This window comes from Panthera leo, chromosome A2 (assembly GCF_018350215.1).
Source record: "Panthera leo isolate Ple1 chromosome A2, P.leo_Ple1_pat1.1, whole genome shotgun sequence".
Lineage (NCBI taxonomy): Eukaryota > Metazoa > Chordata > Mammalia > Carnivora > Felidae > Panthera > Panthera leo.
This window is the reverse complement of record NC_056680.1, coordinates 107,146,464-107,173,271: the sequence shown is the minus strand read 5'-3', so window position 1 is coordinate 107,173,271 and position 26,808 is coordinate 107,146,464. Positions and strand designations below refer to the sequence as shown.

The following is a 26,808-nucleotide window of genomic DNA, read 5'->3' as shown; positions in this document are numbered from 1 at the left end:
AAATTAAAGAGAAGGAATAGTGTAAAGAGAAATTAAAAAAAAAACATTGCTTTTACTAATGAGAAAGTTGAACAAATAAAATAGTGTGACATGGTTATTGATTATTCAAATGAGCCAGTTTTTAATAAACACAGGTTTAATCAAGAAAAATATATTGATGTCTACCATGCAAAGACATGATGAGGCACTATAGAAAATACAAAGACAAGTTAATCTCCTTAATTAAGAAGCCTATAAAACAGAGGAAGATGCAAAATAGTAGAGTATTCGTGATGCTAGAGGCCTAGGAATAATAAACATTATATAATAATTGTGACTGGGAGGGTTAGAAAATGACATATGCAGTGATCCTTGAAAGATGAAGAATAGTTTGACGGGTCACACAAAGACAGGGGACCATGAAAGTGCTGAGGGTATTCAATCCCAGAGAATAGAGGGTATGCAACAAAGAGAAAGAGGAAGGTGCATAATTTTTTAGTGTAATATTCCTGTATCATAAACTGTTACTCTTTGGATTTTACCTCAATCATTTAAAATATGTTAAAGCCACTCTTAGCTTGTTGGCTGTACAAAGCAGGTTGTGGGCTGGATTTGGTCCATGACTAAATAAATTCTAATGGATTTTTTTTTTTACTTCATACTAAAATGTTGTATCTTCTCTTTTGCTCTTTTCAAATTTTAAAAGCATATAAACATATAATTGGAGAACTCTCATTCTAAAATTCTACAAGATAGAATTAAAAGCTTCCATTTGAATATCATGTTTTAAAAATCTATTAAAATTGTGATTCCAAGAGAGGTTAGAATTGGAAAAGGTCAGTGTTTTATAGTGTTAGATTTCTTGTCAAAGGCAAGAGGGTTATTCTCTCCATCCACAGGTGAGAAGACACTTCAGTAGACTTACTTAGATATATTTTAGATATGTAAAATAGACTCTTTTGCTTATAGACACAAATGTCTCATCATTCTGAAAACTTTCTCCGAAGTAACCCCATTCTTTGTTATATATGCTAAAAATATATTTTAATAAAACTCTCAGATATCTAAATTGGGTTTCATCAAAATTGAAACTTATGTTCTTAAGACACTTAGAAATGAAAAGTCAAGCCATAGCAGAGGAGAAAATGTTTGCAAATCACATATCTAAATGTATAATGTATACATTGTATAATGTATACAATATATATTCATTGTATAATGAATATATAAGATTTCTGAAAACTCAATAATAAGACTACAACTCCATTAAAATGGGGGCACAAATTTTGGTTAGATAGTTCAAAGAACATGTATAGATGGCAAATAACCACATGGAGAGATAATCATAGTCATTAGCTATTATGGCAATGGAAAGTAAAACCTCAATGTGATACAATTATACAAGTCTTAGAATGCTATGAAACACAATGGAGTACTACGTGGCAATGAGAAAGAATGAAATATGGCCCTTTGTAGCAACGTGGATGGAACTGGAGAGTGTGATGCTAAGTGAAATAAGCCATACAGAGAAAGACAGATACCATATGTTTTCACTCTTATGTGGATCCTGAGAAACTTAACAGAAACCCATAGGGGAGAGGAAGGAAAAAAAAAAAAGAGGTTAGAGTGGGAGAGAGCCAAAGCCTAAGAGACTGTTAAAAACTGAGAACAAACTGAGGGTTGATGGGGGGTGGGAGGAAGGGGAGGGTGGGTGATGGGTATTGAGGAGGGCACCTTTTGGGATGAGCACTGGGTGTTATATGGAAACCAATTTGACAATAAATTTCATATATTGAAAAAAAAAGAAACAAATAAATTAAAAACAAAATTAATAATGCCAAGTGTTGCTAGACATGTAGAGAAAATGTAACTCTCATACACTGCTGGTGGTAGTACAAGGAAATGCACAGCCACTGGAAAATGGTTTGATTGTTTCTTTACAACCTAAATGTAAATATACTATACAGCTCAGTAATCTCACTCCTGAGTATTTGCCCAAGTGAAATGAAACTTAGGTTCTGAGAAAAAAACTATATGAGAATGTTTATAGATGCTTTGTAATTGCCCCAAACTGGAAGCAACTAAAATGTTCTTCAACTACTGAATGAATAAAAACAAAACAAAAATTTTGATTCAACCATTAAAATGGAATACTACTCAGCAAAAAAAAGGAAAAACAAAGTACAGATAAAATGGAGAAGTCTGTAATGCATTATGCTTAGTAAAAGAAACCAGACTCAAAAGGCTAAATACTATGTAATTTATTTATATGAAATTCTCAAAAAGCAAAACTATAGTAATCAATGGATATGAAAGACTTGGAGAATGAGGCCTGGGGGATTGACCACTACATTATCCACTTGTTTGTAACACATTAGTGGCTTAGCTCACAGTCTCTGTGGGTCTGGAATCTGGGCACAGTTTATTAGTTGAGTGCTTCTGGCTCAAGGTCTTTCACGAGGTTGTAGTTAAGCAGTTAAACTGTCTGCTAGCTGCAATGTTACATGAAGGATCAGCTGGGGGAAGATCTGCTTCCAAATTTACTTACATGGTCGTTGGCAGGATTCAATTCCTTGTGGAGTTTGAGCTGAGGTGCTTAGTTCCTCACTGGTTAGCTTGGGGCCTCTCCTGATTCCCTACCATATGTGCTTTTCAAAAAGGCAGTTCACAACATGGTGACTGACTTTCCTTAGAGAATTTGAGAATATAAGAGCACTCGAGATGTAAGCCTCTGTCTTTTTACAACCTAATATCACAATTGACATCCCATCACCTTTGCCAAAATTATATTCATTAGAAGGGAATTATTAAATCCAGCCCACACTCAATGGGAGGGATTATACAAGGGATGAACATCCACAAGGGCAAGGATCACTGGGGGCTCTCTGAGAGGCTACCTCCCATAGACAGCCTTCTAGATCCCAGTGATTCATTTTTTTCCTGAATTCAAAATACCCTCACCTTCCCCAAGGTCCCAAGAGTTTCATCCCATTACGTTATCAGTTCACAGTTCGGAATATCATCATCTGATCAGGGAGCCATGTTCAAGTTTACTTGCCACAAGCACAAAGTGCAATGAGGAATTTTTTGGGCTGGTCAAAACTGTCCTGTATCTTGATTGCGATTACACAGCTGTATTTGCTTGGTAAAAACTCATATTACCGAGTACTAAAAGGGATGGATTTCACCATATGTAAGCTATACTTCAATTAAAAAAAAATGTTAACAAACTCAAGAATATAACATACACATAAACACACATATTGCATTAGATTTTGGCCAAATCAAATGATTGGTCAATGTATTAATAAAATATATTTATACAAGTCTATATTTTAATACTGGAAAGTAACATAATGTTTCTAGCTATATTATTTAAAAGCCATAACAACATCCTGTATGCTTGTATAATCAGTAATTCGCTAATAGGAAAAGAAAATTGTTATGGACTATAACTTATAATTACGTTAGTTCATTGATAGAAAGAAGTTTATTCTTAAAATATCATCTTTCCTCTTTAATATTTGTTTTTATTCCTTAGAACAGATAATTCATCAATTCACATATTAGTGAAAATGAATATATTTGAAAGTGTACTATTAATCTGTTATTTTGCTTATAAAAGAACTACTGAAATAATTTTCTATAAAACGCATTTTTATAACCACTTTCTAAATGATTTACTTCAAGTAAGGTGCATATAAACTGTGGGAAAAAATCTTATATTTTTTTCTTGTTTTTCCTAGTTCTGAAAAGTGACAGAGGTAAGGCAGTAGGATCCAGTTACTGTACCCTGTTTATACAGCTGTACTTCATTGAACGAAGTCTTGTGTTACACACAGTTTGTGATAGGAAGTAAATGCTTTTAAAACAACCAAAGAGATAGGTCTTTAACCTCCACCTTTGTGGATTCTTTGTTCCACCATTTAGCTTCTGTGGAAGTTATAGGAAATAGTTTAAATATATCCTATTACTCTCTAATTGGGCCTCATCTGATTAGCTCATCCCCTTCTGAATTCATAACATGCATGCATTATGATGAGTTTTTAAAGTAAATCCCAACAAGTCCAACAAAATGGACAATGATTTTTTTGTAACAAAGCTTTTAAGTAATAGGTTCCAAAATGTTTAATAATGGTTATGTTCTAAAGAGAAAATGGTGTTTGGATTATTTTAGAGCCTAACTCTACAAGGAGTTTTAAAAGGCTTAGTAGATTCATCAAGTTTATTACCTCTTGATAATATTTCACACAACATTTGAAGATATCAAGTGCCACAGGATTCTTTGTAAATCTCTTATTTGAAGTGTATAACTAGTCAATAAGCAAGAGATTAAGATTCTAGGTTATTTCAAGGATTATGCTTGGGAAGTTTGGGGTCATTATGATGAAATAGTTTTCATTTGCATAAGAGCAATTTCCTTAATTGGTTGGATAGACATACAAGGTAATTACTAGGAATGATTAAAATGTCAACCAATCAGGGGTGCCTGGGTGGCTCAGTCACTTAAGCATCAGGGTCTTGACTTAGGCTCAGGTCAAAATTTTAGGATTCATGGATTTGAGGCCTGCATTGGGCTCTGCACTAACATCACGGAGTTTGTTTGGGATTCTCTCTCTCTCTCTCTCTCTCTCTCTCTCTCTCTTTCTCTCTCCCCCTCTGCCCCCACTCATGTGCTCTGTTGCTCTCTCTCAAAATAAGTAAATACACTTAAAAAATGTCAACCAATCAGGACCTAAGTTACACATAAACTTACGGTTTATGAAAATACTTGCCCCCCCTGAAAGTATATAACTTTAATAGTAATGACTTCTGATGGAGAATTGTATTCATAATTCTGTTCATAATCTTTCCATTTTCAGAGAGTTAAGTCCTTCTTAAATCTGAGCTGTCATTTATTTACCAAAAATTCTTTTGCAATTTTGTTTGGTAACTCTATATAGATTGTCCAGAGATTTTTCATTTCCTAAATGAGTAGCAGAGAAGTCCACCCAGATTGGTGAGGGAGGGATATATATATATATATATATATATATATATATATATATATATATATATATATATATATATATCAAATCTTCTAACAAATTATTCCGCCACATGCAAGGTATTTTAACTTCTAGTATAGGGCTACTGTAAACATCCATACCCAATATTTCCATTCTTAGTCTGTTTGGTCCCCATGTGTGCAAGACTAAAGGATTTAATTTCTAATATATACTGGCATGGATACAGTGATCATATCACATGGTTAATTTTGTCTCCTATACCTCCTATCTCCTATATTTGTAGCAAAGAACTTAATTATAGTTAGTTTAGCTAAGAACATACTTTCTTTTAACTGAATAGACTATAATGTGGTATCTGTAATTTTGATAGGAAATAAAAAATATGCACAGAGTGAAAAATGTGGGATTGTTCTATTCTGTCTACTAAGGAGGTCACTAGAGTGACATATTGTTGTAGAAAAAAAACAAGGAACTATCCGTTTGGGATGTAAATGAATTTCAAGGCTGTATGTGAACAGTCTGCATAATACTTGATGAAAATATACAACTTACATTTAATTTTTTATTATAAGGATGAAACAGCAATTATGTGTGGAAATTTTAAAAATGATAGTGTAAGATACTGGATATTTGTAAGGTATTGGAAAAGATATATGTTAACTAATATATTTCTATAAATAAAAATGAATTGTTAGATCTTAGGACAAAATATTACTCTGCTCTGCCTTTTATTCCAATAGACAGATTTTGAGACATGTAAAAAGCCATCAGGAAGAAATTTTATTTACTATTTAATTCCAAAATTTATACCAGTTTCTCCCATTACATTATTCTTCTTTAATTATAAGTATATTATCACATACTGAAAAACCATCACTATCCATTGACTGCATTGTTACAACACTGACGGTCAGCTTTTATGATTTGTCATATTATAATAATACATTAGCAAGTATAAATTTTGGAAGTCATTTCAGCTTGCTGGAGGCATTTCATTATTTCACATACACTATCCATACTTATTGGCTATGTTTCAGTTTTCTTATTTGTTTGTAATTTGTACCCTCACTGTTTCCAAGAGTCATTTGAAGCAGCTTATTTTAATTATAATTATATTGGCTAGGTTTTTCAGAGATGTTCCAGATTTTTCTTCCTCACTTAACAAGAGCAGCATACATAACTGAAAATGTAAGTTGCTTTGTTCTTATTCTCATGGCTCATTTCAAATTATGTGTTTTGCAGAGGTTAATATTATGTGGGCTGGACACCAAACCCACCACAGTTCTGAAGACTACAACTTATCCACAGCACTGAGGCAATCTGTTTTCCAAATATATACTTCCTGGGTAAGTTGTATAAAATTGAATACATATAATAATATAATACATTTTTAATTTTTTAATTAAAAAAAAATTTTTAGTGTTTATTTTTGAGACAGAGCGAGAGACAGAGTGCAAGTGTGGGAGGGGCAAACGGAGAGAGACAGACACAGAATCTTATGCAGGCTCCAGGCTATGAGCTGTCAGCACAAAGCCTGACATGGGGCTCGAACTCATGAACCATGAGATCATGACCTGAGCTGAAGTCAGATGCTCAACCGACTGAGCCACTCAGCCACCCCATAATACATTTTTTAAAGTCTCAATTGTTTCCATTTCTTCCAAGTAATCTAAAATAAAGTGTTTTATTAATGCTTTTGTCTCCTTTCATAAGGCAAGATACATATGAAGCAAGTGGTATTTTGCAATGGTAGTCTTTTATTTGATAAAACAAAACAAAGCAAAACAATAACAACAACAACAAAAACACAATTTCACCTTGAGGTATACAGCAAGGTGGGAGATTAGCTGTCTACTTTTTTTATTTACTATAACTAATGACAGTGATGTATAGGCAATGTATCTTAATTCATATATATGCAAAGATTTCACGAGAAACTTTTTTTAAGTTTATTTATTTAGTTTGAGAGAGAGAGAGTGAAAGTGAGCAGGAGAGGGGCAGAGAGAGAGGAAAAGAGAGAATCCCAATCAGGCTTCACACTGTCAGCATGGAGCCTGACCCAGGGCTCAATCCCATGAACCATGAATCATGATCTGAGCTGAAATCAAGAGTCAGCTGCCTAACTAACTGAGCCACTGAGGCACCCCAAGATTTCATTAGAAACTTTTAAAAGCAGTTTTAAAAAATTCAGTTCCCATTTCTTCATGCCCAAGTGAAATCTATGTAAATTCTTTGTTTTTTGTATACATATTAGAGCAGTTAATATGATGCTCAATAAAAATTTTGGCTCTAAAATATTTTTACACAAGGAAATGAGCAGACTAATGAAAACCAAAAATAGCCTCTATTTTGAAGTTTCTTCTGATTCCCTGGCATACTTGACCCACTTGGTAATAGCCCTCATCTGTGATTGTCACTCTTTATGTCTCCATAGCTATCCAAATGACTGCTGCTAAGAGGCATACTGACATAAATAAAAGGTCAGAGTTAGCAACACACCTGTCTGGCTCAGTCGGTAGAGCGTCTGACTCTTGATTTCAAGGTCTTGAGTTCGAGCACTCATTGGGTATAGATACTACTTTAAAAAAAGGAGAGGAGCGCCTGGGTGGCCCAGTCCATTAAGTGTCGGACTTCAGCTCAGGTCATGATCTCAGGGTTCGTGGGTTGGAGCCCCACATCGGGCTCTGTGCTGACAGCTAGTAACCTAGAGCCTGGTTCAGATTCTGTGCCTCCCTCTCCTTGCTCCTTGCCCGCTCACATTCTGACACTGTCTCTCTCAAAAATAAATAAACATTAAAAAATTTTTAAAAAAGGAGAAAGTGTTATCACTCTGTAAGTGCATTCATCAATAAGCTATTTATTAACTATAACTTATAATGTTACAGCACTTGTATGGTTCTTTATAGTTTGCAAGGCACTTTTACATACCATTTATTGAATACTTTCTGTGTTCCAGACAAACTTCTAAGATTTCTTTATGCATTAACTTTTTGATCTTCATGGCAACTTTATGAGACAGGTACTAATATAATGCTCATTTTAAAATGACACTGAGTCCATAGTTCAGTTATAAAACTAGTAAAAGGGAGTGTTGAATTTGAACTCATTCAACTGAGTTCAGTTCAACTGGATGCAGGGTCCCTGATCTTATCCTCCACACCAAATACTCTTTTATTTGCCTCTATATTATTTTTCACTTATATTACTATGCTAGATCAAGTGTTACTATTATCAGGGAACCAAAGATCAGTGAGGTTAATTACACAGCTAGTACGTGACAAAGTCCCATATTTGAAACCAGATGCTTCATAAAAATATATATACTGGCCTATGTTTTAATCCAAACAGCAGCATAGGCAAAACAAATCTATAAGTCACTGATGGTACAAATACATTTGCTGAAAGAGATATTAAAAGAAATCCAGGTCCCACCCCCTACATCACATATCTGTGTTACTGTGTGTATTAATTTCCTAGGGCTGTCATGATACAGTCTCACAAGCTTAGTAGCTTCGAACATCAGAAACCTGTTGTGTCATAGTTTTAGAAGCCAGAAGTCTGAAATCAAGGTGTTGGCAGGGCCATGGTCCCTTCCCTGAAGACTCTAAGGAAGGATATGTTCTACTACTGTCTCTGAATTTTTTAGGTTCTGATAGTTCCTTGACATTTGGGAGCATAAGGCTAGTCTTCATATGGGGGTCTCCCTGTCTATATCGAGATTTCTCCTTTTCTTTTTATATAAGGACACGTCATATTGGATTAAGCCCCACCTACTCCATTATGAGCACATCTTAACTAATTATATCTGTAAGGGCTGTATTTACAAATAAGATCACATTCTAAAGTAGGGGATAGGATTTCAACCCATGAATTTTGTGGGGGACACAATTCAATATATAACATGCTTTAACCAACATAGGTGGAAAAGAAAGAGCATATATCTTTTCCATATCCTTACAGTTTGTGCTGAAACTCTGAATGATTCATTGTGAAAGAAATTATGACCTATGTCACAGTTGGATAGCTCAAGACTGGTCTAGGGCTCCAGTGAATAAAAGGAACAGGCCTCTGATGGAGGCGAGGGATACTGACTATCCTCCCTTCTTAAGAAATAGCTTCATAATGCAAACGTTTATTATCCTGTACATAGGCTAAACATAGCCTATACATAAACATATTGGCCTATACATAGGCTAAACATGTCCCTGATTAAAACAATGATCTCAAAAATCTTTATTCTCTCTTGAGTTATGTATTTCCCTTTGCATAAAGATAAGTCAAGCCTCCAGTGTTTACATTTGGGGGGATAAAGCCTCCAAGAAAAGATGTAGCTGTATTTGAAGTTGGTCCAGGAAATTAATGCAGTGTGTAAATTGATTATCTGAGGAATTATCAAAGGAGAGTTTTTATCAGAGCACCATAGATTTCAGAACTAGAGGAGATCTGGGAGACAATATATTTAAATCATCTATTTTAAAAGCTACAAAATGAATCTCAGAGGAGCCCACTACCTCATACAGTATTGAACATTGCTGGTTGGAATCTGAATCCGACATTTGGCTCCAAGTTTATGGTAATCTTTACCCTAGTTTCATTTGCAACATTCCCCTTATTAAGTCAATGCATTCAAAGCTACAGATTAGTGAAAGCCTAAGTAAAATACAGGTTCACACCTATTTATTGCCAGTATAAATCCCTTTTACAACCTCATATCATCTTGCCAAGGACACAAAATATGCTGAGGGGGGAAATGAGCATTGGGAATGCATCAGAAGCTGCTAACTTGGGGGAGGGGAGCAAGCTGGAAGATTTGCCACGTGGGAAATGAAAGGCAGAGATTGTGAATCAGATTGGAGTTTTGTCTAGCGTTTGTAGGTCTGTTAGAAGATAGCATAGATGATTTAAGGGTCTGTGATGGTCAACGATATGTAGGAGGTCTTTCTAGACATTAAAATCAAAGAATACCACTAGTTGGGTTTTTTTTTTTTTCATTTTCTTTGAGTCTTGTAACATTCTTCTCATTAGTGCTGCTGCATACAGCAGGTAACTTGGTAGTTACTAAGGTAACAACATATTTTAGAACAAGTAATAAATGTCTTTGAAGAGAAAATTAATTTGTGAAACGTAAAGCATAGTTATTCTTAGAGTGCTTTTCGTTTACATTACTACAAAAGTTAGGGTGGCACTCCTGTCATTTAAAATAGTTAAAGATGAGAATTCAACTTTCAAGAATTTCTAGCTGTACTTTTTGCACTTTTTTAAAAGCCATTTTTAACCTCAGATTTACCATTGCTCATCCAAAAAGAACTGCAATGGATAGAGACCATTTTAAGGGAACCTTATTTACTACACACCGAAATACGTGATTTTGCCTGCTACTTCCATCTCTTACTACGTATCCGAATTGATACAATGGCTTAAACATGATAGTCTCTTCAAATAATAAAATGTGTCTAGATCCATGGATATTATTTTACATACAACAGTGTCAAGAAAAGCACTTCATTTTCTTCCATCTTTATTTGGATAAAATACCCGAATGCTACAGTTTATATTCAAAACATAGCTAGAAAAGTGCTAGAAAAATTAAATGGGTTATGCCAAAGGGTTATAGGAACCAACTTGAAGGAACACCTCATGGCCAAAATCTGGAACAACTTGAACAGTAAAATATATAATGGAGCATAGAGTTAGAATCCAAAGTATAAAATGAATATCTTTGAAATCAGCTCATACTGATATAGATAAATGATGGAATAACTAGATAAATGGGAACAAATATATGGGAGACACATTCCTTTAAAGAATTCCAAAAGAATCACAGATGATATACATAGATATATCTACCCCCCCAACCCCTGCCTCTAGGAAATGGTGCTTAATGTCTCCCTTACCCAGACCTTTTGAGTTCAGACTGTACTGAGGACTTCGTGTACGATGAATAGAGAATTAATAATGGACAACTGGGATGTAATGGGACAGATGGTAGTTACACTTGTGATGAGCATAGCATAATGTATAAACTTGTTGAATGACTCAGTTGTATACTTGAAACTAAGGTGACATTGTGTGTCAGGTATATTCAAACAAACAACAAACAAACAAAAAGTAAAAACACCAAAACAAAAACAAAAAATAAAAGAGAGAGAGAGAAAGAGACAAAGGGTGAAGTACGGGTGGGAGGTAACTTTAAAATGGAGACACCTGGCAAACAAAATCTCAGATAAAGTTAATTTTGTTGGTGATATCTTGTTGATAGCATGTACCCTTTGATAAGATGTGATAACAATGGCCTATTGAATGGCCCTTCATCCCTTTGGTGTTTGTCACCAAAACCCATAGCCGAAGAGTAATCATGAGAAAAGACCATTGTTGAACCCACATTGAAGGACATTCTACAACATACCTAACCAGTACTCCTCAAAAGTGTAAAATGAGACACTGGGGACATTTGAGAAACTGTCACAGGTCAGAAGAGAATATAAGATATTAATACTTTGTAATATTGCCTCCTGGACAAGATATTAAGTCAGAAAAAAAAAAGTAGAAAAAACCTAGTAAAATCTAAGCAAGATGTACAGTTTAGTGGAATTTAATTAATATTGTACCAATTTGTTTCTTAGTTGTGGCCACGCAGCTCAGTAATGTGTTAATGAGGGAGGCTTGGTGGAGAGTATGTAACAACTCTCTGTGCTATTTTTGCAACTCTTGTACAATATAAAACTATTGGGGCGCCTGGGTGGCTAAATCGGTTAAGCGTCTGACTTCAGCTCAGGTCACGATCTCGCAGTCCGCGAGTTCGAGCCCCGCGTCGGGCTTTGGGCTGATAGCTCAGAGCCTGGAGCTTGCTTCCGATTCTGTGTCTCCCTCTCTCTCTGCCCCTCCCCTGTTCATGCTGTGTCTCTCTCTGTCTCAAAAATAAACGTTAAAAGTTTTAAAAAGAAAGATGAAACTATTATGGAATAGTTTATTAAAAATATAATTATATGTATGTACCTATGTTCTCATAGAGCCACTGTGGATCATATAACAACTCTTAAAAACCAAAAACCAACCAACCAAACAAAACCCCCTAGAACTAGCAGCAATAGCCATTGATTCCTGGACCCCTAGAGCATCATAAAGAGCAATGATTCAGCCAATACTATCTTAAATTGGTTCTAAGGTAATTCTTTATTTTTTAATTCTTAATCCCTCAACACATCACCCATTCTTAGCTTTCCAGAATGCCAGCTCTGAACAAGCTAAATTGCTCTCTAGGTTTGAGAAAGGAATTTCACAGACTCCTACCACATGCAGATGGAGTCAAAACCTGGTCCCACTTCTGTCTCCAATCTCATCTTCCACAATCGCTTATTGTCACCTCATCTTCAATGAACAATTAATTTTCAGTTCTCTAAATATACCATGTCGTAGTGTCTTGATATGTCATTGCACATGCAGTTATGTCTCTCGGGAAAATTTTTGCCCCTTTACCCCTGATTCCTTCATCCTTCGGGACTCAGTTCACTCCTTTCTTAGATCCTTTCTAACTTTGCCTAGGTTGCTGTTTTTTGTTTTGTTTTGTTTTGTTTTGTCCATAAAACCCTTGCATATCTCTATTATAACACTTATTATTTGCATTACTGCCTTTCATGCCAGTCTGTAAACTTTAAAAGGTTTTTTTTACTGCTATATACCTACTATCTCTAAAGTGCCTGTTGCAGTCAGTGCATAATAAATGTATACTATGTGAATGAACAAAATTAAAAAAAAAGTTTTATGGATGTCAAAATACATGTGTCAGAGGAACTATTTTGCTACATTAACTAGAGTAAGTCAAATGAGTGAAATAATTTAAGTATTTAAAAGATCACCAAAAATTATAGATAGGGAGATTAACTTATTTACTTTTTTGAATAAAATATATTTTGACATATTTGTTTCATATATGAAGCTAGAGCATGGGAAAGGCTAACATCTGCGTTTAATGAGTTTAATATTTCTCTTAAAAGCATAGTCAATAAAGGATAAATGCATGTAGTTTAAATGACTAGGTTGAGTAATTTATTTTTAACTCTGTAGTATCTCTCAATCATTTAAATTGTTTTAATTTTTAGGTTAGTGTTATAATCAATATAATAAGAATTTATAAAATATAGCTTATTAGAAATCTAAAAAGAGGTAAATTTTATCCACCATCAGAGGAAATAAATATAGTTATAATATCCATTTATGAAAACTTTTCTTCCACAAGTTAGGGAATCTGTAAATATATGGTGATATTATTTTTGAGCACAATAATTTAAAAATACATATTGTTTACATCTAAGAAACACTAGGGGACAATTTACCAGAAATAAGGAATTCTGAGTCCCAGTCTTAGCTCAGTTATTAACTAGCTTTGCCACTCTGAACCAACTGATTAATGTTTGCATTTCAGTGATCTTGTACATGAAGTAGGGTAATTAAGCGGTGCCTGGGTGGCTCAGTGGTTGAGCTTCCAACTTCAACTCAGGTCATGATCTCACAGTTCGTGAGTTTGAGCCCCACAGTGGGTTCATTGCTGACAGCTTAGAGCCTGGAGACTGCTTCAGATTCTGTGTCTGTTTCTCTCTCTGCCCCTCCCCACCCTCATACTCTCTCTCTCTCTCTCTCTCTCAAAAATAAATAAACATTAAAAAATATTTAGACATGGGGTAATTAATATTTGCTCTGCTTCCTATATTGTTATTTTGAAGATTACCTTAAATGATGAGTGTGGAAATTCTCTGAACTATAGCAGTATGATTCACATATATAATATTGTTTTTATATTACATATAAGACTACAGAGGAACTGTTAGTGAAATCTCAAATCTTTTATTACATCGTACTTTCTGCCAAACTTCATAAACAAAGGCTATTTTTCAATATGTGAGAGCTGGAATTATATAAAGACAAATGTGAAGAAATAAAGACACAAGAAACTAACAACTTTGATGTAATGCAGTCAAATACACAGGGGATAAAATTCTCATAACTCATATGTCACAGATGGAAAGCATACCTTGAACCCCCCATGCAGTAAAGAAACAAAACATGTCTCAGGACTTTGCCTCAGAACTCCAAGACATTTCTCCCCACACTCAACCACCATTCAAAGACAGCATATAAGACAAAGTTCATGTCCACATATTCAATAAATTAAGCCCTTTGCTCTCTGTGTCTTGACCAGTTTTAGAGTCTTGATTCTAGCATGCATCAGGAAAAGAGAATTATTCTGTAGTTTACCAAAGTCATTTTAAAATTTGGTAAAGATAAAATTATTATCTGATACTTGACGTTTCATTTTACATAAATTTGATAGTCATTTTAGGGTTTAGCGTGGATAAGTAAGAAGACTCATAGTGGAAAGCTCTACAAAAGGCAGCATTATCTCATTGTTACTTTAAAAAAATATAAAATTGGCCAAACTATTCAACTTCCTCTACATGGTATAATTGTTCTTATTTTGAGATGTGCATCCACTCTTTTTTTGTTTCTTTTGTTTTGTTTTTCTTTTCCATATACACTCTTGATTGGCAGAGCTGGTCATGGTGGCAAAGTTTGAGCATATGAAGAGACATAAGTAAGACATGAGCTCTGTCCTTAAGGTGCTTGCTTTCCTTGGTGGGATTTCAGTAAGGCAATAGTCATTATAAATACAAATTGTTAAGGTTTTAAAGAGAAGTGTCTGCTTTAAGAACCATGGTGGGTCAAGGGGAGCATCACTGAAGAAATGCCTGAGCTCAGTCTGGAAGAAGAATAAAATTTTTCCACGAATGAGGTTGTAAATGGAATATAATGTAGAAGGAGCACATCACTGAAAACACAAAATTATGAAAAAAGTATAATAAACCTAGGGAATTGCAAGTAAAATGCATGGTATATGTATTAGTTTCCCAGAGCTGACTTAACAAAGTAGCAAAGACTGGGTGGCTTAGAAATCTATTGGGTCATACTTGTGAAGGCTCGAAACCTGAGGTCAAGGTACTATAGGGTTGATTACTTCTGAAGGCTGTGAGGAAGAATCTGTACCATGCTTGTCTTCTCACTTTAGGGTGGTTTGCTGGTGATTTTTGGTGTTCCTTGGCAGGAAGATGAATCACATTGATCTCTGCCTTCATATTCACCTTGCGTTCTTCCTGTGTGCATGCCTGTCTCTGTGTCCATATTTCCTCCTAAGAAGGAAACCTGACATAGTAGATTAGAACCCACCCTAGTTACCTCATTTTACCTTGATTACCTCCGTAAAGAAACTATTTCCAAATAAGGTCACATTCTGATATACTGGGGGATAAAGTCTCACATATCTTTTGGGGGAACACGATTCAACCCATAAAGTTTGAGTATGGCTGAAATATAGGATGTATAAGAAGGTGGAATGGGGAAAGGCAAAAGGGGTAAAAGGATAGTGATGGAAACAGAAAGATGGGCCTAGATTATTTAAAATAGGACTTCCTATGTAGAAACACAAGTGCTTATTCCATACATACAATTTAAGTGGATGTGTCTTAGGAAAGAGATCAGTGTTCTCTATCTGCAACCAGAAGATTTGGTTCTATATCATAACTAATCCCAGATTTTGGGAATGTGGGACAAGTGTACTTGATGATTCAATCTTTAGTTCATCAACTATGAAGGAAAATTTTTTCTCTAAAGTAGCATTATAAAAATCAATGACAACTATAGAAGTACAGATACTAATAAAGTTAAACTACTTTATTTTTTTTGTTGTTGTTGTTAATTCATTTTTGAGAGACAGAGACAGAGTGCAAGCAGGGGAGGGCAGAGAGCAGAATCTGAAGCAGGCTCCAGGCTCTGAGCTGTCAGCAGAGCCTGACATGGGGCTCGAACCCACGAACCATGAGATCATTACCTGAGCCGAAGTCAGATGCTCAACTGACTGAGCCACCCAGGCGATCCAAACTACTTTATTAAAATAAGATAGACATGAATCCTGGAGCTCAATTTCTTTTTTTCCATTTCTTTCAAAGTAATTATACACTTAACTTTAACCGTTTGATTTAGCAGCTTACTTGTGGACAGCTCTCCGCTCTTGACCCTTGCTTTTTCTTGCAGTTTTTCATGCCTCACGACTTTATTTCCAACTTCATCCAACCTGAAATGCGTAATTTCTTTGACTCTGGAAAACAGTCTGCCTCCTTCTGTTGCATCTGTCCTGAAATCCCCAAGCTGTGTTTGAATCCGGTTGCCCACGTACTTCATTCCCACACCCAGCTTGCTGAGCTCCTGTGGGCGCCCTGTAGCACCAGCTGGCAGCTCGTTGCCCTCCACGTATGGCTTCCAGACAGAGCTGAGCTATCAGTTGAGTGCTGCTCACCAAGCGCCAAACATGAGCCTCCTCCTTACCTGGAAGAAGACCTTCCAGAACTCTTCAGTCTCCTCAAGGTCTCTTTTCCACTGATGCCCCTTGCTTTCAGCCAGTGACCATATTTAAAACTTCACAGAGAATGTGAGTTTTTCTGTTTTTCCCTCACTCTACTTTCTTTTAGATATACTTGTTAAGATTTGTGAATTCACAAGTGCACACACTTTCTTGTCTCTAGGTTTATAGAAAATGTTCACCTGTTTTGAACAGGTCTTATTCTCAGATTGGTGACATCGCTCCTGTCTGAGTTCCTGTCCTGGACTTTGTCTGACCAGCTACTTTTGGCATGTGTCCCTCTTCCTCTTAACTGACTCCTTCTGAGTATACCAAAAATATATTCATATCTCTCACACTAAAAAAATAAATAAAATCTTCTCGCTCATCCATGTTCTACTGAAAGAATATCCCCACCTCTCTCCTTCTTTGTTTTCTGAAAAAGAGAAGTAAATAATCCCTACCTCTATTTCATCTACTCCTTTGAATCATTTTTAAACTTATTGAGGTCTGGATTTCAAGCCTACTTCTCCACTGTCCAATCCAGTGTCATTTTTCAATTCAGTTGATATTTGCAGAACATATTTGCTTACTCAGTAGCTTCCTTGGGATATATCTCAAAGACTCCAACACAGCATTCCCTAAGTTGAACTTTATAAACCTCTTTTTCCTCCTGTCTGCTGTCTTGGTGAGCAGTTATCACACACAAGCCACACACAAGCCACAAATCTGGAGGTCTTCTGATACTCCTTTGTCCCTCTCATCTATGTTTAAATAGTTACCAAAGCCTTAGATTTCTTGTATGCCCTTTAATCCCCATGGCTACTGTTGTGGTTAAATGTGGGTGACTTTCCATTGGGCCAGTGAACTAGATTTCAAAATTATTTTTATATTTCTCACAAGCTTAAAAAAAATGTAACTGCTCTCTCACGATCTAGGATAAGTCTAGTCTCCTTGGAATGGAATTAAAAGCCTCGCCTCCTGGTTTTGACTAACATCTAATTATCATTTGTTTTTACTTTCATTTGGCTGTGATGGTGAGAGAGATTGACCAGAGACTCTCTGAAGAAAGCCATAGATTGTTTCTTCAGAAAATTACATTTGCCCCCATGCACACAAGCTCATGTTTTGTTGTAGTGATATTAAAGGGGTTCACAGACTCCCTTAGATCTGTCAGTGAACCCCATTGTCCAATCTAGTCTCTGGACACACTCTGCAACACTTTCAGCAAGGCAGAGATACTTACAGTTCCCCTTAGTGTCCTACTTCATGGTACCCTTCACACAATCCCAGGCTGCTCTGTTCACGTGATGAGCAGAATAAAACCCACTCATTTTCCATCCAGTAACCAAAGGTCAACTGTAGGACTATCCTCATTCTTTCCACACACACATAAGTATGGATTATTTTTCTCCTTTAAGAACCTGTTGTATATGACTTCCACTAAAATGTAATAAAATAACCCAGGGTAGACAATCAAATTTAAAGCTAACGAGACTTGGAATCAGAGTGACATGGTGAGCGCATGGCAGAAATGGATTTCTTTGGTAAATGGTATAATGTTCCCTGACCCAGGTACTGAGAGTTTAACTTTGAGGAAGGAGAAATTTCTTCTCCTAAATTAGTATCATTTCAGGCTTTACTATGGAACTGACACTTAAGTTGGTTTTAAAAACTACAGAGGATTTGGGAATGTGAAGATGTGAGGTACAGAAGATGAGGGAGGGATTTCAGACCTGGACATTTGCTAGGCTGCTTTCATTTTAGAAATTAGAACGAAATTAACTTTCATGTGGTTCATGAGACTTACTCCCTGTCCTGTATTTTTCTTCCTTCCTTCCTTCCTCTCTCTCTCTTTCTTTTCTTTTCTTTTCTTTTCTTTTCTTTTCTTTTCTTTTCTTTTCTTTTCTTTCTTTCTTTCTTTCTTTCTCTTTCTTTCTTTCTTTCTTTCTTTCTTTCTTTCTTTCTTTTGGTTGTTAATGTTTGTTTATTTTTGAGAGAGAGAGAGAGAGAGTGAGCAGGGGAGGGGCAGAGGAGGGGCAGAATCCAAAACAAGCTTCAGGCTCTGAGCTGTCAGCACAGAGCCTGCCTGAAGTGAGGCTTGAACCCATACACTGTGAGATCATGACCTGAGCCAAAGTCACGCATGCTCAACCAACTTAGCCACCCAGGTGCCCTAATGTATTTATATTTCTTATTAGAAGTTTCCTTTTTTGGAATTCATGCTGAACTCATTTTTCCAGTTTTCTGATAATTATATATACTGATTTGTAAGATTTGAGACCTTGGTTCATCAAATGTGTTTTTAGGAAATCTAATCCTGTGGGAAATTCCTTAAGAAAGCATTCAATGGGGCAACCTGGGTGGCTCAGTCAGTGGTTAAGCGTCCCACTCTTGATTTCAGCTTAGGTCGTGATCTCACATTTCTTGACATGGAGCCTCCATTGTGCTCTGTGCTGACAGTGTGAAGCCTGATTGGGATTCTCTGTCTCTCTCCACCTTTCTCTCCTCTTTCCTCTCTCTCTCTCTCCTCTTTCCTCTCTCTCTCCTCTTTCCTCTCTCTCTCCTCTTTCCTCTCTCTCTCCTTTTTCCTCTCTCTCTCCTCTTTCCTCTCCCTCTCTCTCTCTCTCCTCTCTCTCTCAATAAATAAATAAGAGAAGTATTTAATGAGCTAACACACTTGTGATTCACATTAGCATGGTAAAGGCTCCGAGAAGTCCTGTGGTAAACAAATTTAACTTGTTTAACTCAGCACTTCACAACTTATTTGATCCTAGAATCCCTTTTTCCACAGCAGCTGTTATCTCAAAGGACTATTTATTCACACTGTGGGGAATTATAATGACTCTAAATATTCACCTGGTATGCACTCTCTTTCTGAATAAAACTATTTATTAAACATCCAACCTAAGTTGTTTTACATTTTTGTTCACAACTCCAAGATTCCAAAATAGTCTTTAACCTAAAATACGTAAATCATAGGGGCGCTTGGTTGGCTCAGTCGGTTAAGCATCTGACTTCAGCTCAGGTCATGATCTCGCAGTCTGTGAGTTTGGCACCTGGGGCGGGCGGGCTCTGTGCTGACAGCTGAGTCTGGAGCCTGCTTGGGATTCTGTGTGTCCCTCTCTCTGCCCCTCCCCCACTCACACCTCTATCTCTCTCACTCTCTCTCAAAAGTAAATAAACATTATTTTAAAAAAAAAGAATACTTAAATCATGCATTATATATGTGTTTCAAAAATTTTTTATTAACCTACTGTAAGAGATCTATTTGAATATATTTTTAATAAGTCAAAAAAGACTATCATAAATCTTTTGAAACCAAAACGATGGCTAAGTTTCAAATGGTTTTCTCCTTCACCATTTGAATGAGAAAATTAAAGTATAAAGAGGTTTAAGAACTATGTGAACATCACGGAGAGATTCTGCAGTAGATCCAAGACTTAAAATGGATGTCTTAAAAAAGAGCCCAATATTCTTTTGTTGCTCACCAATCCAATCCATCTTTAATAATACATTTATAAATAATAAAAATGATCCTGGTTGTGATGACAGTTGAGATTTTTCATGACTTAAGGTTCAAAACAAAACTGGGAATGGTTTTTGTAAATGTCCAGTTTTAAATTCACAATCAAACTAAACACAGTTGAAATGATATTGGCCTAATTGAGAACAAAAGCTTTAACAGAAATAAAATTGTAATAATCAGAAGAAATGTTTTTAAAATAGCTAGTTGTCTGGAAATATTAACTCGAGAAAATCCGGAATGTAAAGTGAAAGTACAATTCTTTTTATTCTTATTTGTTTGTTTAGCATGTCATTTAATTAAATGTTTTTTTTTTTTTTACAACATGAAATCACTCTTGGAGATCAAAGTCATTAGCAGAACACAGCAGACTGTGCCTATTAGTTGATTCTAACCAGTTCTGCGGTTTAAGCATAAGTTGTTTTCCTAAGGCAAAGGCATTTCCGTCTGTTAGGAAATATGGACCTTTAAAATTTATTTCCACTATGGCATCATATCATAGCTTCTTCCTTAGTCACTTAAAAAAATTTAGGACATATCGTGCTCTCAATCAACTACATAAAACCATATTTGAAAGAGAAAACTTCTTATATGAAGTTACCTTTTCAAAATAGAATTTCATTTCATTACTCAGCATGCTGGGCCATAATACAGTTTGGGAGCCATCAATGCATAAAGGCACAGGATACTTTTTTTTTTCCAACTAAAGTGAGTATCTCTGTGTATAAGAAAAACCTCTTTACTCCCAGGAAACACATCCAACCTTTTCAAGATTAAGGAAATAACACACCATGTATGCTATTTTAATTAGTATTAAATACGGACTAAAAGTCTGGTGAACTTAGCTTCTACCTGTCTGTAACTTTATCACCTTGTGGAAAATTAATGTTGCAAAGTCAAATGTGGCAATAAAATATATAGAATAAGGCATATTTGCTAAAGAATAAGATGTATTCATGAAGTTTATACTCATAACATTCAATCATTAGTAAAAGTATATTTCATGTTGAGAAATAAGATGTGCAAATTTTTAAATTTTTAATTTTTCAGATATTCTACTCTCCCTTGGCCCTCTTCATACCACCTTCAGTATATGCTGTTCATCTTCAATTCAATCTTCTCTACCAATTTTGGATCCACACAGAGGTGACTTTTTTTTCTTTTTTGTTTTTAAAGTTCTATACCTAAATAGTTAGCCTGAAGCAATGTCCTGGAAATCCACTAGCAGCTGATTTATTGTGTAAGAAAAATCTTTGTCTGCCTTCTTTAAGGAGAAACATCTGTTCATTTTTATTCCTTTTATATTGAATATATATTGCAAAGTTTATAAGAAGCAATGAGGCCAGTTGGTCTCAATTAAATAAAACAATTTTTGAACTATTAAGTACCAAAACATTCTAATACTATATTCAATACAGTATCTTCCTGTATTACAGTTTATTAAACATTGTTTACCCAAAGATGTTGAAATTCATTTCAACTAAAATATATAAATTTATATATATATATAATTTTATATATTTATAAATATATACATATATGTAATTTATCTATTGAATGTAACTGTTATTTAAAATATTTATTTTATAATATGATTTATTATATAATAATAAAAATATTTAACTATTTAAAATATATAATATTGATACATTTTTATTTACATATTTATACTTACACACATACATATCAGTTAGTAGGGGCTCTGAAAAAAGTTTAACTCTTAAAGAAATTATGAAAACTCTTTTGATTGGAAATCCTGCTTTATTTTAGAGTTTAGGATTTATTTAGAGAATGTTTAGTACGTTTAGCTTTTTCTCCCCCCAGAAAAGTAGCATATATAATTTCTTGGATTGTCTGTGGTATCTCAAATTGTCAGATTTGAATTTTTGCAGATAGATCATTAAGCAACTGATTGTTTTATGAGCTATTGTACTCTGCTGGTTGTCAAATACCAGAAATCAGAGACCTAGAAAAATTTTTGCTTATGTACATGAGAACCTTTTCAAGCATTTGGTATTTGTTGGGTGTGTTTTGAAGTTCCATAGGAAACACATTGACAGGTGTTGCAGATGGTTGAACAATACAGCAAATAACAGCTGCATTAGATACCAAAGCTTGATACACAAAGTACATTATTTCATTAATCTGCAGTATTCATGCTACTGATTTACTTGGAGTAAAGAGACTGTTATTATGGCTTTGGACATATGTGACATTATTTGAAGATCTGTGGTGAAATAGCATTGCATTTTATGGCAGTTGACATACATCAAATAGTCAAATACTACAACTGTCTGAAAGAGTTGTTGAGGCCAATTCTGACTGTAGAGGTCAAAGACCAAATTTGTTTAAATCAGTAAAGGAAAGCTTTCTGATGATTTACATGGAGGGGTTAAAGGAGAATTACATTTTTATAGCAGCTCTGCTCCAGGTCAAGCCACGTATTGGGTCAGGTATTAGTTTGTGAATACAGAACACTGGTGCCTAAGTAACTTCCGCCTTTTCCTGTGTTCCTCTGAGAGGTCTATGAGCTTGAGTTCCATCTCAGAATGTAAAGAGGCAGTGGTGGAAAGCCACTGGTGAAACATTTCTTTTACACTCAGAGCCTCCAGGTGGCTTCATTTCTAAACTCAAAAGCAATGCATTACAACTTTTCACTTGTGTTATACTTCAAAGTTTTGAAAGTAGTATACAATGCATAATTTCTACAGTTGAGCTGCACAGACAACAAGAACACACTTTCTGAAATTAAGGTTTGGGTCTTGAAATTTTAAATTATATTATTAGGTGTGAAAACATTTATAAGATTTCTTACAGCTGTGCATTTAATTCCATTTATTATTATAGACAGCATACTACCATTTATTTAAATAACAGAATCATACAGGAAGTAGAGGCAAGAGATTTGTAACAGTGGCTGTTTCTGGACAGAGGGGCAAGTGACATGGAGAACTGGAGTGGGGAGAAGACTTAACTTAAAAAAATTAAATGCTTGCCCTAGTTTTTGGAAGTTCAATACACAGAAACAATAGTCCATTCACATAAGCAATACAGAAGCCATAGTTGACGTGACACTGGTGGCCAAAAAGCCCTGAACATTCCTGAATGGAGGTTTGATTCATTCAGTTGTTTCACTGCTACGGACATCCATAAAATCAGTTTTCACTCGGAGGGAGATTTGGTCTTAAAAAGGTACTGATTTTTTAAAAGTGAGGACAGATTCATTCACTTCAAGCAATTAGGTTAGGATAAGAGAAAGTAAAAAACAACAACAACAAAAAACAAAAGACTGACAACATGCTTTTGAAATATTGTATATGAGAGAATAAAAAGATCATAAAACAAAATGAGGAGTTTATGATGAAATTTTCTGTTTAATTTTGGATTACTCTGATGGAGAGATAATATTGTTTATCCCCTTCCTCTTTTCTGAGAGTTATAAAACCTTCTGCTACAAACTGTACTCTCTTGTTTAATTTTTGCCTACATTTTTGTTTATTGTTCCTTCATCCAAAGTGTCCGAAGTACATAGTCAGTTATATTCTTTTCCTCTGAGTTTACTCAGGGCAAGTAGAAAAACTTATTATTTAATGTATGTTTTAAAGTGAATAACTGTGGAATGTTATAATTTTTTGAGGTTTTAGATGATATTTGAATATTAGATGATCTACACAGTATAATAGCAGTAGTAACATTATCCATTACCTTATCATTATTTATTATGTTTACTTATTATCATTGTTCATGTACACATCAGTTGGTCCTTGGGCAAAGAAATATAAAAGAGAAATAATTCTTTGGCATTAAATATTTGAACCCATACGACTCAAGGATTTTTATCGTGCTTAACTGAAGCCCTTAAATGGAATATGATGCAGTTACAAATAAAATGAGCAATCTTTTTATGGACTAATATGGACAGATGTCCAAAAAACAGAGGCACATACCAAAGGATATTATTTTTATTAAAAAAGGGAAAACAACTATGTGTTTTATATGTTCACATATGCATAAAATGTCTGTTGAAGTATACATGAGTAATCAACTCTTTTCCTAGAGGAGAGATATTTGGGATGGCTAGGAGATAAGGATTAGAATGAAATACAAGCATTAATTTTACTCATTCTAAGGTGGGCAGAGAACTTTCTTTTTGTGATACTATTTCCCTAATAACAACGATGTTGTATGGCATTCCATGTATTTGATGGACTTTGATGAATTTGCTTTAATGAAATGCCTGTTCAAGCCTTTATTTTTATTATTACTTTTAAGTTTATTTATTTGAGAGAGGAAGAGCTGGGGCGGGGCAGAGAGAGGGAGAGAGAGAATCCTAAGCAGGCTCCGCACTGCCAGCATGGAACCCTATGAGGGGCTCAAACTCATGAACCATGTGATCATGACCTTAGCTGACATCTAGAGTCAGATGCTTAACTGACTCAGCCACCCAGCCACCTCTCAGGCCTTTATTTTTTCTTGAGTTGTTTGCCTAAGTGACTTGGAATTCTTTATAAATTCTGGGTATAAAGCAATGTCAGATACATGTATTTCAATTGTATTTCCTCAGTTTGTAGCATGCTTTTTCATTTTCTTACGAATTCTTTTGAAAAATATTGAAGCTTTAATTTGAAAAGATTAATTTATTTTTTTTAATGGTGAGTTCAGGTGTTTTTTTGTCTACTTTTTGTATTTTCTCTAAGAAGTCTTTGATTATCATAAACTTTCAAAGAAATTATCCTAAGGTTTCTTTTGGAATCTTTTGAGTTTTAATTTTATTTTTGGACCTTTCATATACTTGAATAAACTTTACAATGTGGTATTTTGGGGGGTGTCTGGGTGACTCAGTCAGTTAAGTGTCTGACTTTAGCTTAGGTCATGATCTCCTGGTCTGTGAGTTTAAGCCCTTTGTCAGGCTTTGTGCTGACAGCTTAGGATTCTGTGTGTCCCTCTCTCTCTGCCCTTCCCCTACTCATGCTCTCTCTCTCTCTCTCTCTCTCTCAAAAATAAATAAACATTAAAAATTTTTTTCTAAAAGAATATGGTATTTGGTAGGGGTATGTTATTTTATAAATACCCACTTAATATACCACCCTTTAGATACTTGCATTTAGCCATTGGACTACCTAAGTCCTTTGTAGAAAAGAAAATTGACCATATATAGTTAGCTTTAATTTTATTTTATTTTTTTTTTATTTTTTATTTTTATTTATTTTTTTTTTTTAGTTAGCTTTAATTTTAGACTTCTATTCTCTTCTATGGATTTGTTTCCTCTTATACCAATCCTTCACATTATTGGGTATTATAGCTTTATAGGAAGTATTGTTTGCACAATTGTAAAACAATTTGTTTAAAAATTCTCCACGATTTTTTAATGGACAATTATGTAGTTTTTGAGTAGATAGTTTTATTCTTTATTTCCTTTATTTACGTCATATAGTCTGTATCTTTTTTTTTTTTTTTGCCTCTTTTAGAGTTCACAGGTAGTATATTTTATGTCAAATTTTGAAAAAAATAAATGGCTATTATTTCCTTAAACATTATATCTATACCTTTCTCTCTCTCCTCTCTTGGGACTCAAAATACCTACATGTTTATTACATTACTTGATATTGATTCATATCAGTACTGCTTTGTAATTTTTAAAATTTCACTTTCTTATTAAGATTGGTTCATTTCTATTAATTTGTCTTCAGGTTTAATTACCTTTTTACCTGCTCCCTCTAATGTACTTTTAAGCCCATTCAGTGGATTTCTCACATCAGATATTATGCTTTAGGTTTTAGAATTTCCATTTATGTTTATAAATAGTTTTTCTTTCTCTGCTGAAATTATGTTATTCATTATGGCTGTATTTTCCTTTAAGTATTAATTATAATTATAATTTTAAAATTCTTATCTGCTAATTCCAACATCCAAGTCATGTGCAAGTCTACTTCAATTGACTGTTATTTTTCTTGTTATGGATCACATCTGCCTTCTTTGTATGTCTAGTATATTATTATTGTTGTTACATGCCAATCTCCATGGCACATTTGTTGTAGCGATGTTCGATTCTGATACATTCCTCTGACCTTTTCTTATTTTTATTGTAGGAGGCAGGGAAATAAAATTAACTAATTATCCTGTGTTTTTGGAGGTTTTGATTTCCACTTGATAGGACATGGGTCTTTTAGTATGGTCTTTAGTTATGAGGCATATTCTTTATCCTTGGTGGCCTTTAATCTTAGGGCAAGAACTATCTTTGTGTGTGTGTGTGTGTGTGTGTGTGTGTGTGTAATCAATGAAATGCCCAAGGTGTTTTCTTTTTTTTTTTTTTAATTTTTTTTAACGTTTATTTATTTTTGAGACAGAGAGAGACAGAGCATGAACAGGGGAGGGGCAGAGAGAGAGGGAGACACAGAATGTGAAACAGGCTCCAGGCTCTGAGCAATCAGCACAGAGCCTGACGCGGGGCCTGAACTCACAGACTGCGAGATCATGACCTGAGCCGAAGTTGGACGCTTAACTGACTGAGCCACCCAGGCGCCCCCCCAAGGTGTTTTCAAAGCCACATTAACTTAGTAGGATTTGCTTTCTACATTTTCTCTTACCAGCATGAGGCAGCAGTCTAAATCATTGTCAGCAATTTTCTAGCTTTTTACCTTCCTGGCTTTTCAGCAAGTTCCTTAGAGCCTCTTCCTATGCATGAATATTTGCATGAATATTATAAGAATCAGCCAAGAGTCTTAATTCAAGAGTCAGGAGACTTGTGTGCCAGTATTGTGGCTTCTCTCTCTCTAGGTCCTTTCTTTATTGGAGAGAAACCTTTGGGTTTTCAGTCACTCTTGTGGTCTCAAATTTTGATTTCTGATCCTAGCTGGGTGAGACTGGTACTTTCTCTTTCAGCATCTCCCATTCCCACCCCCTTCTCC

At 35.1% G+C, this 26,808-nt stretch overlaps 1 protein-coding gene across 1 annotated transcript in view; it reads left to right on the top strand.

The window, feature by feature from the left end:
* AGMO (alkylglycerol monooxygenase) overlaps positions 1-26,808 on the top strand; it is a 191,788-nt gene that overhangs the window by 114,808 nt on the left and 50,172 nt on the right. Inside the window, exons 4-5 of the mRNA XM_042927345.1 lie at positions 6,231-6,334; positions 20,951-21,046. Coding sequence (XP_042783279.1) covers positions 6,231-6,334; positions 20,951-21,046 — 200 coding nt within the window. The remainder of the gene's footprint in view (positions 1-6,230; positions 6,335-20,950; positions 21,047-26,808) is intronic.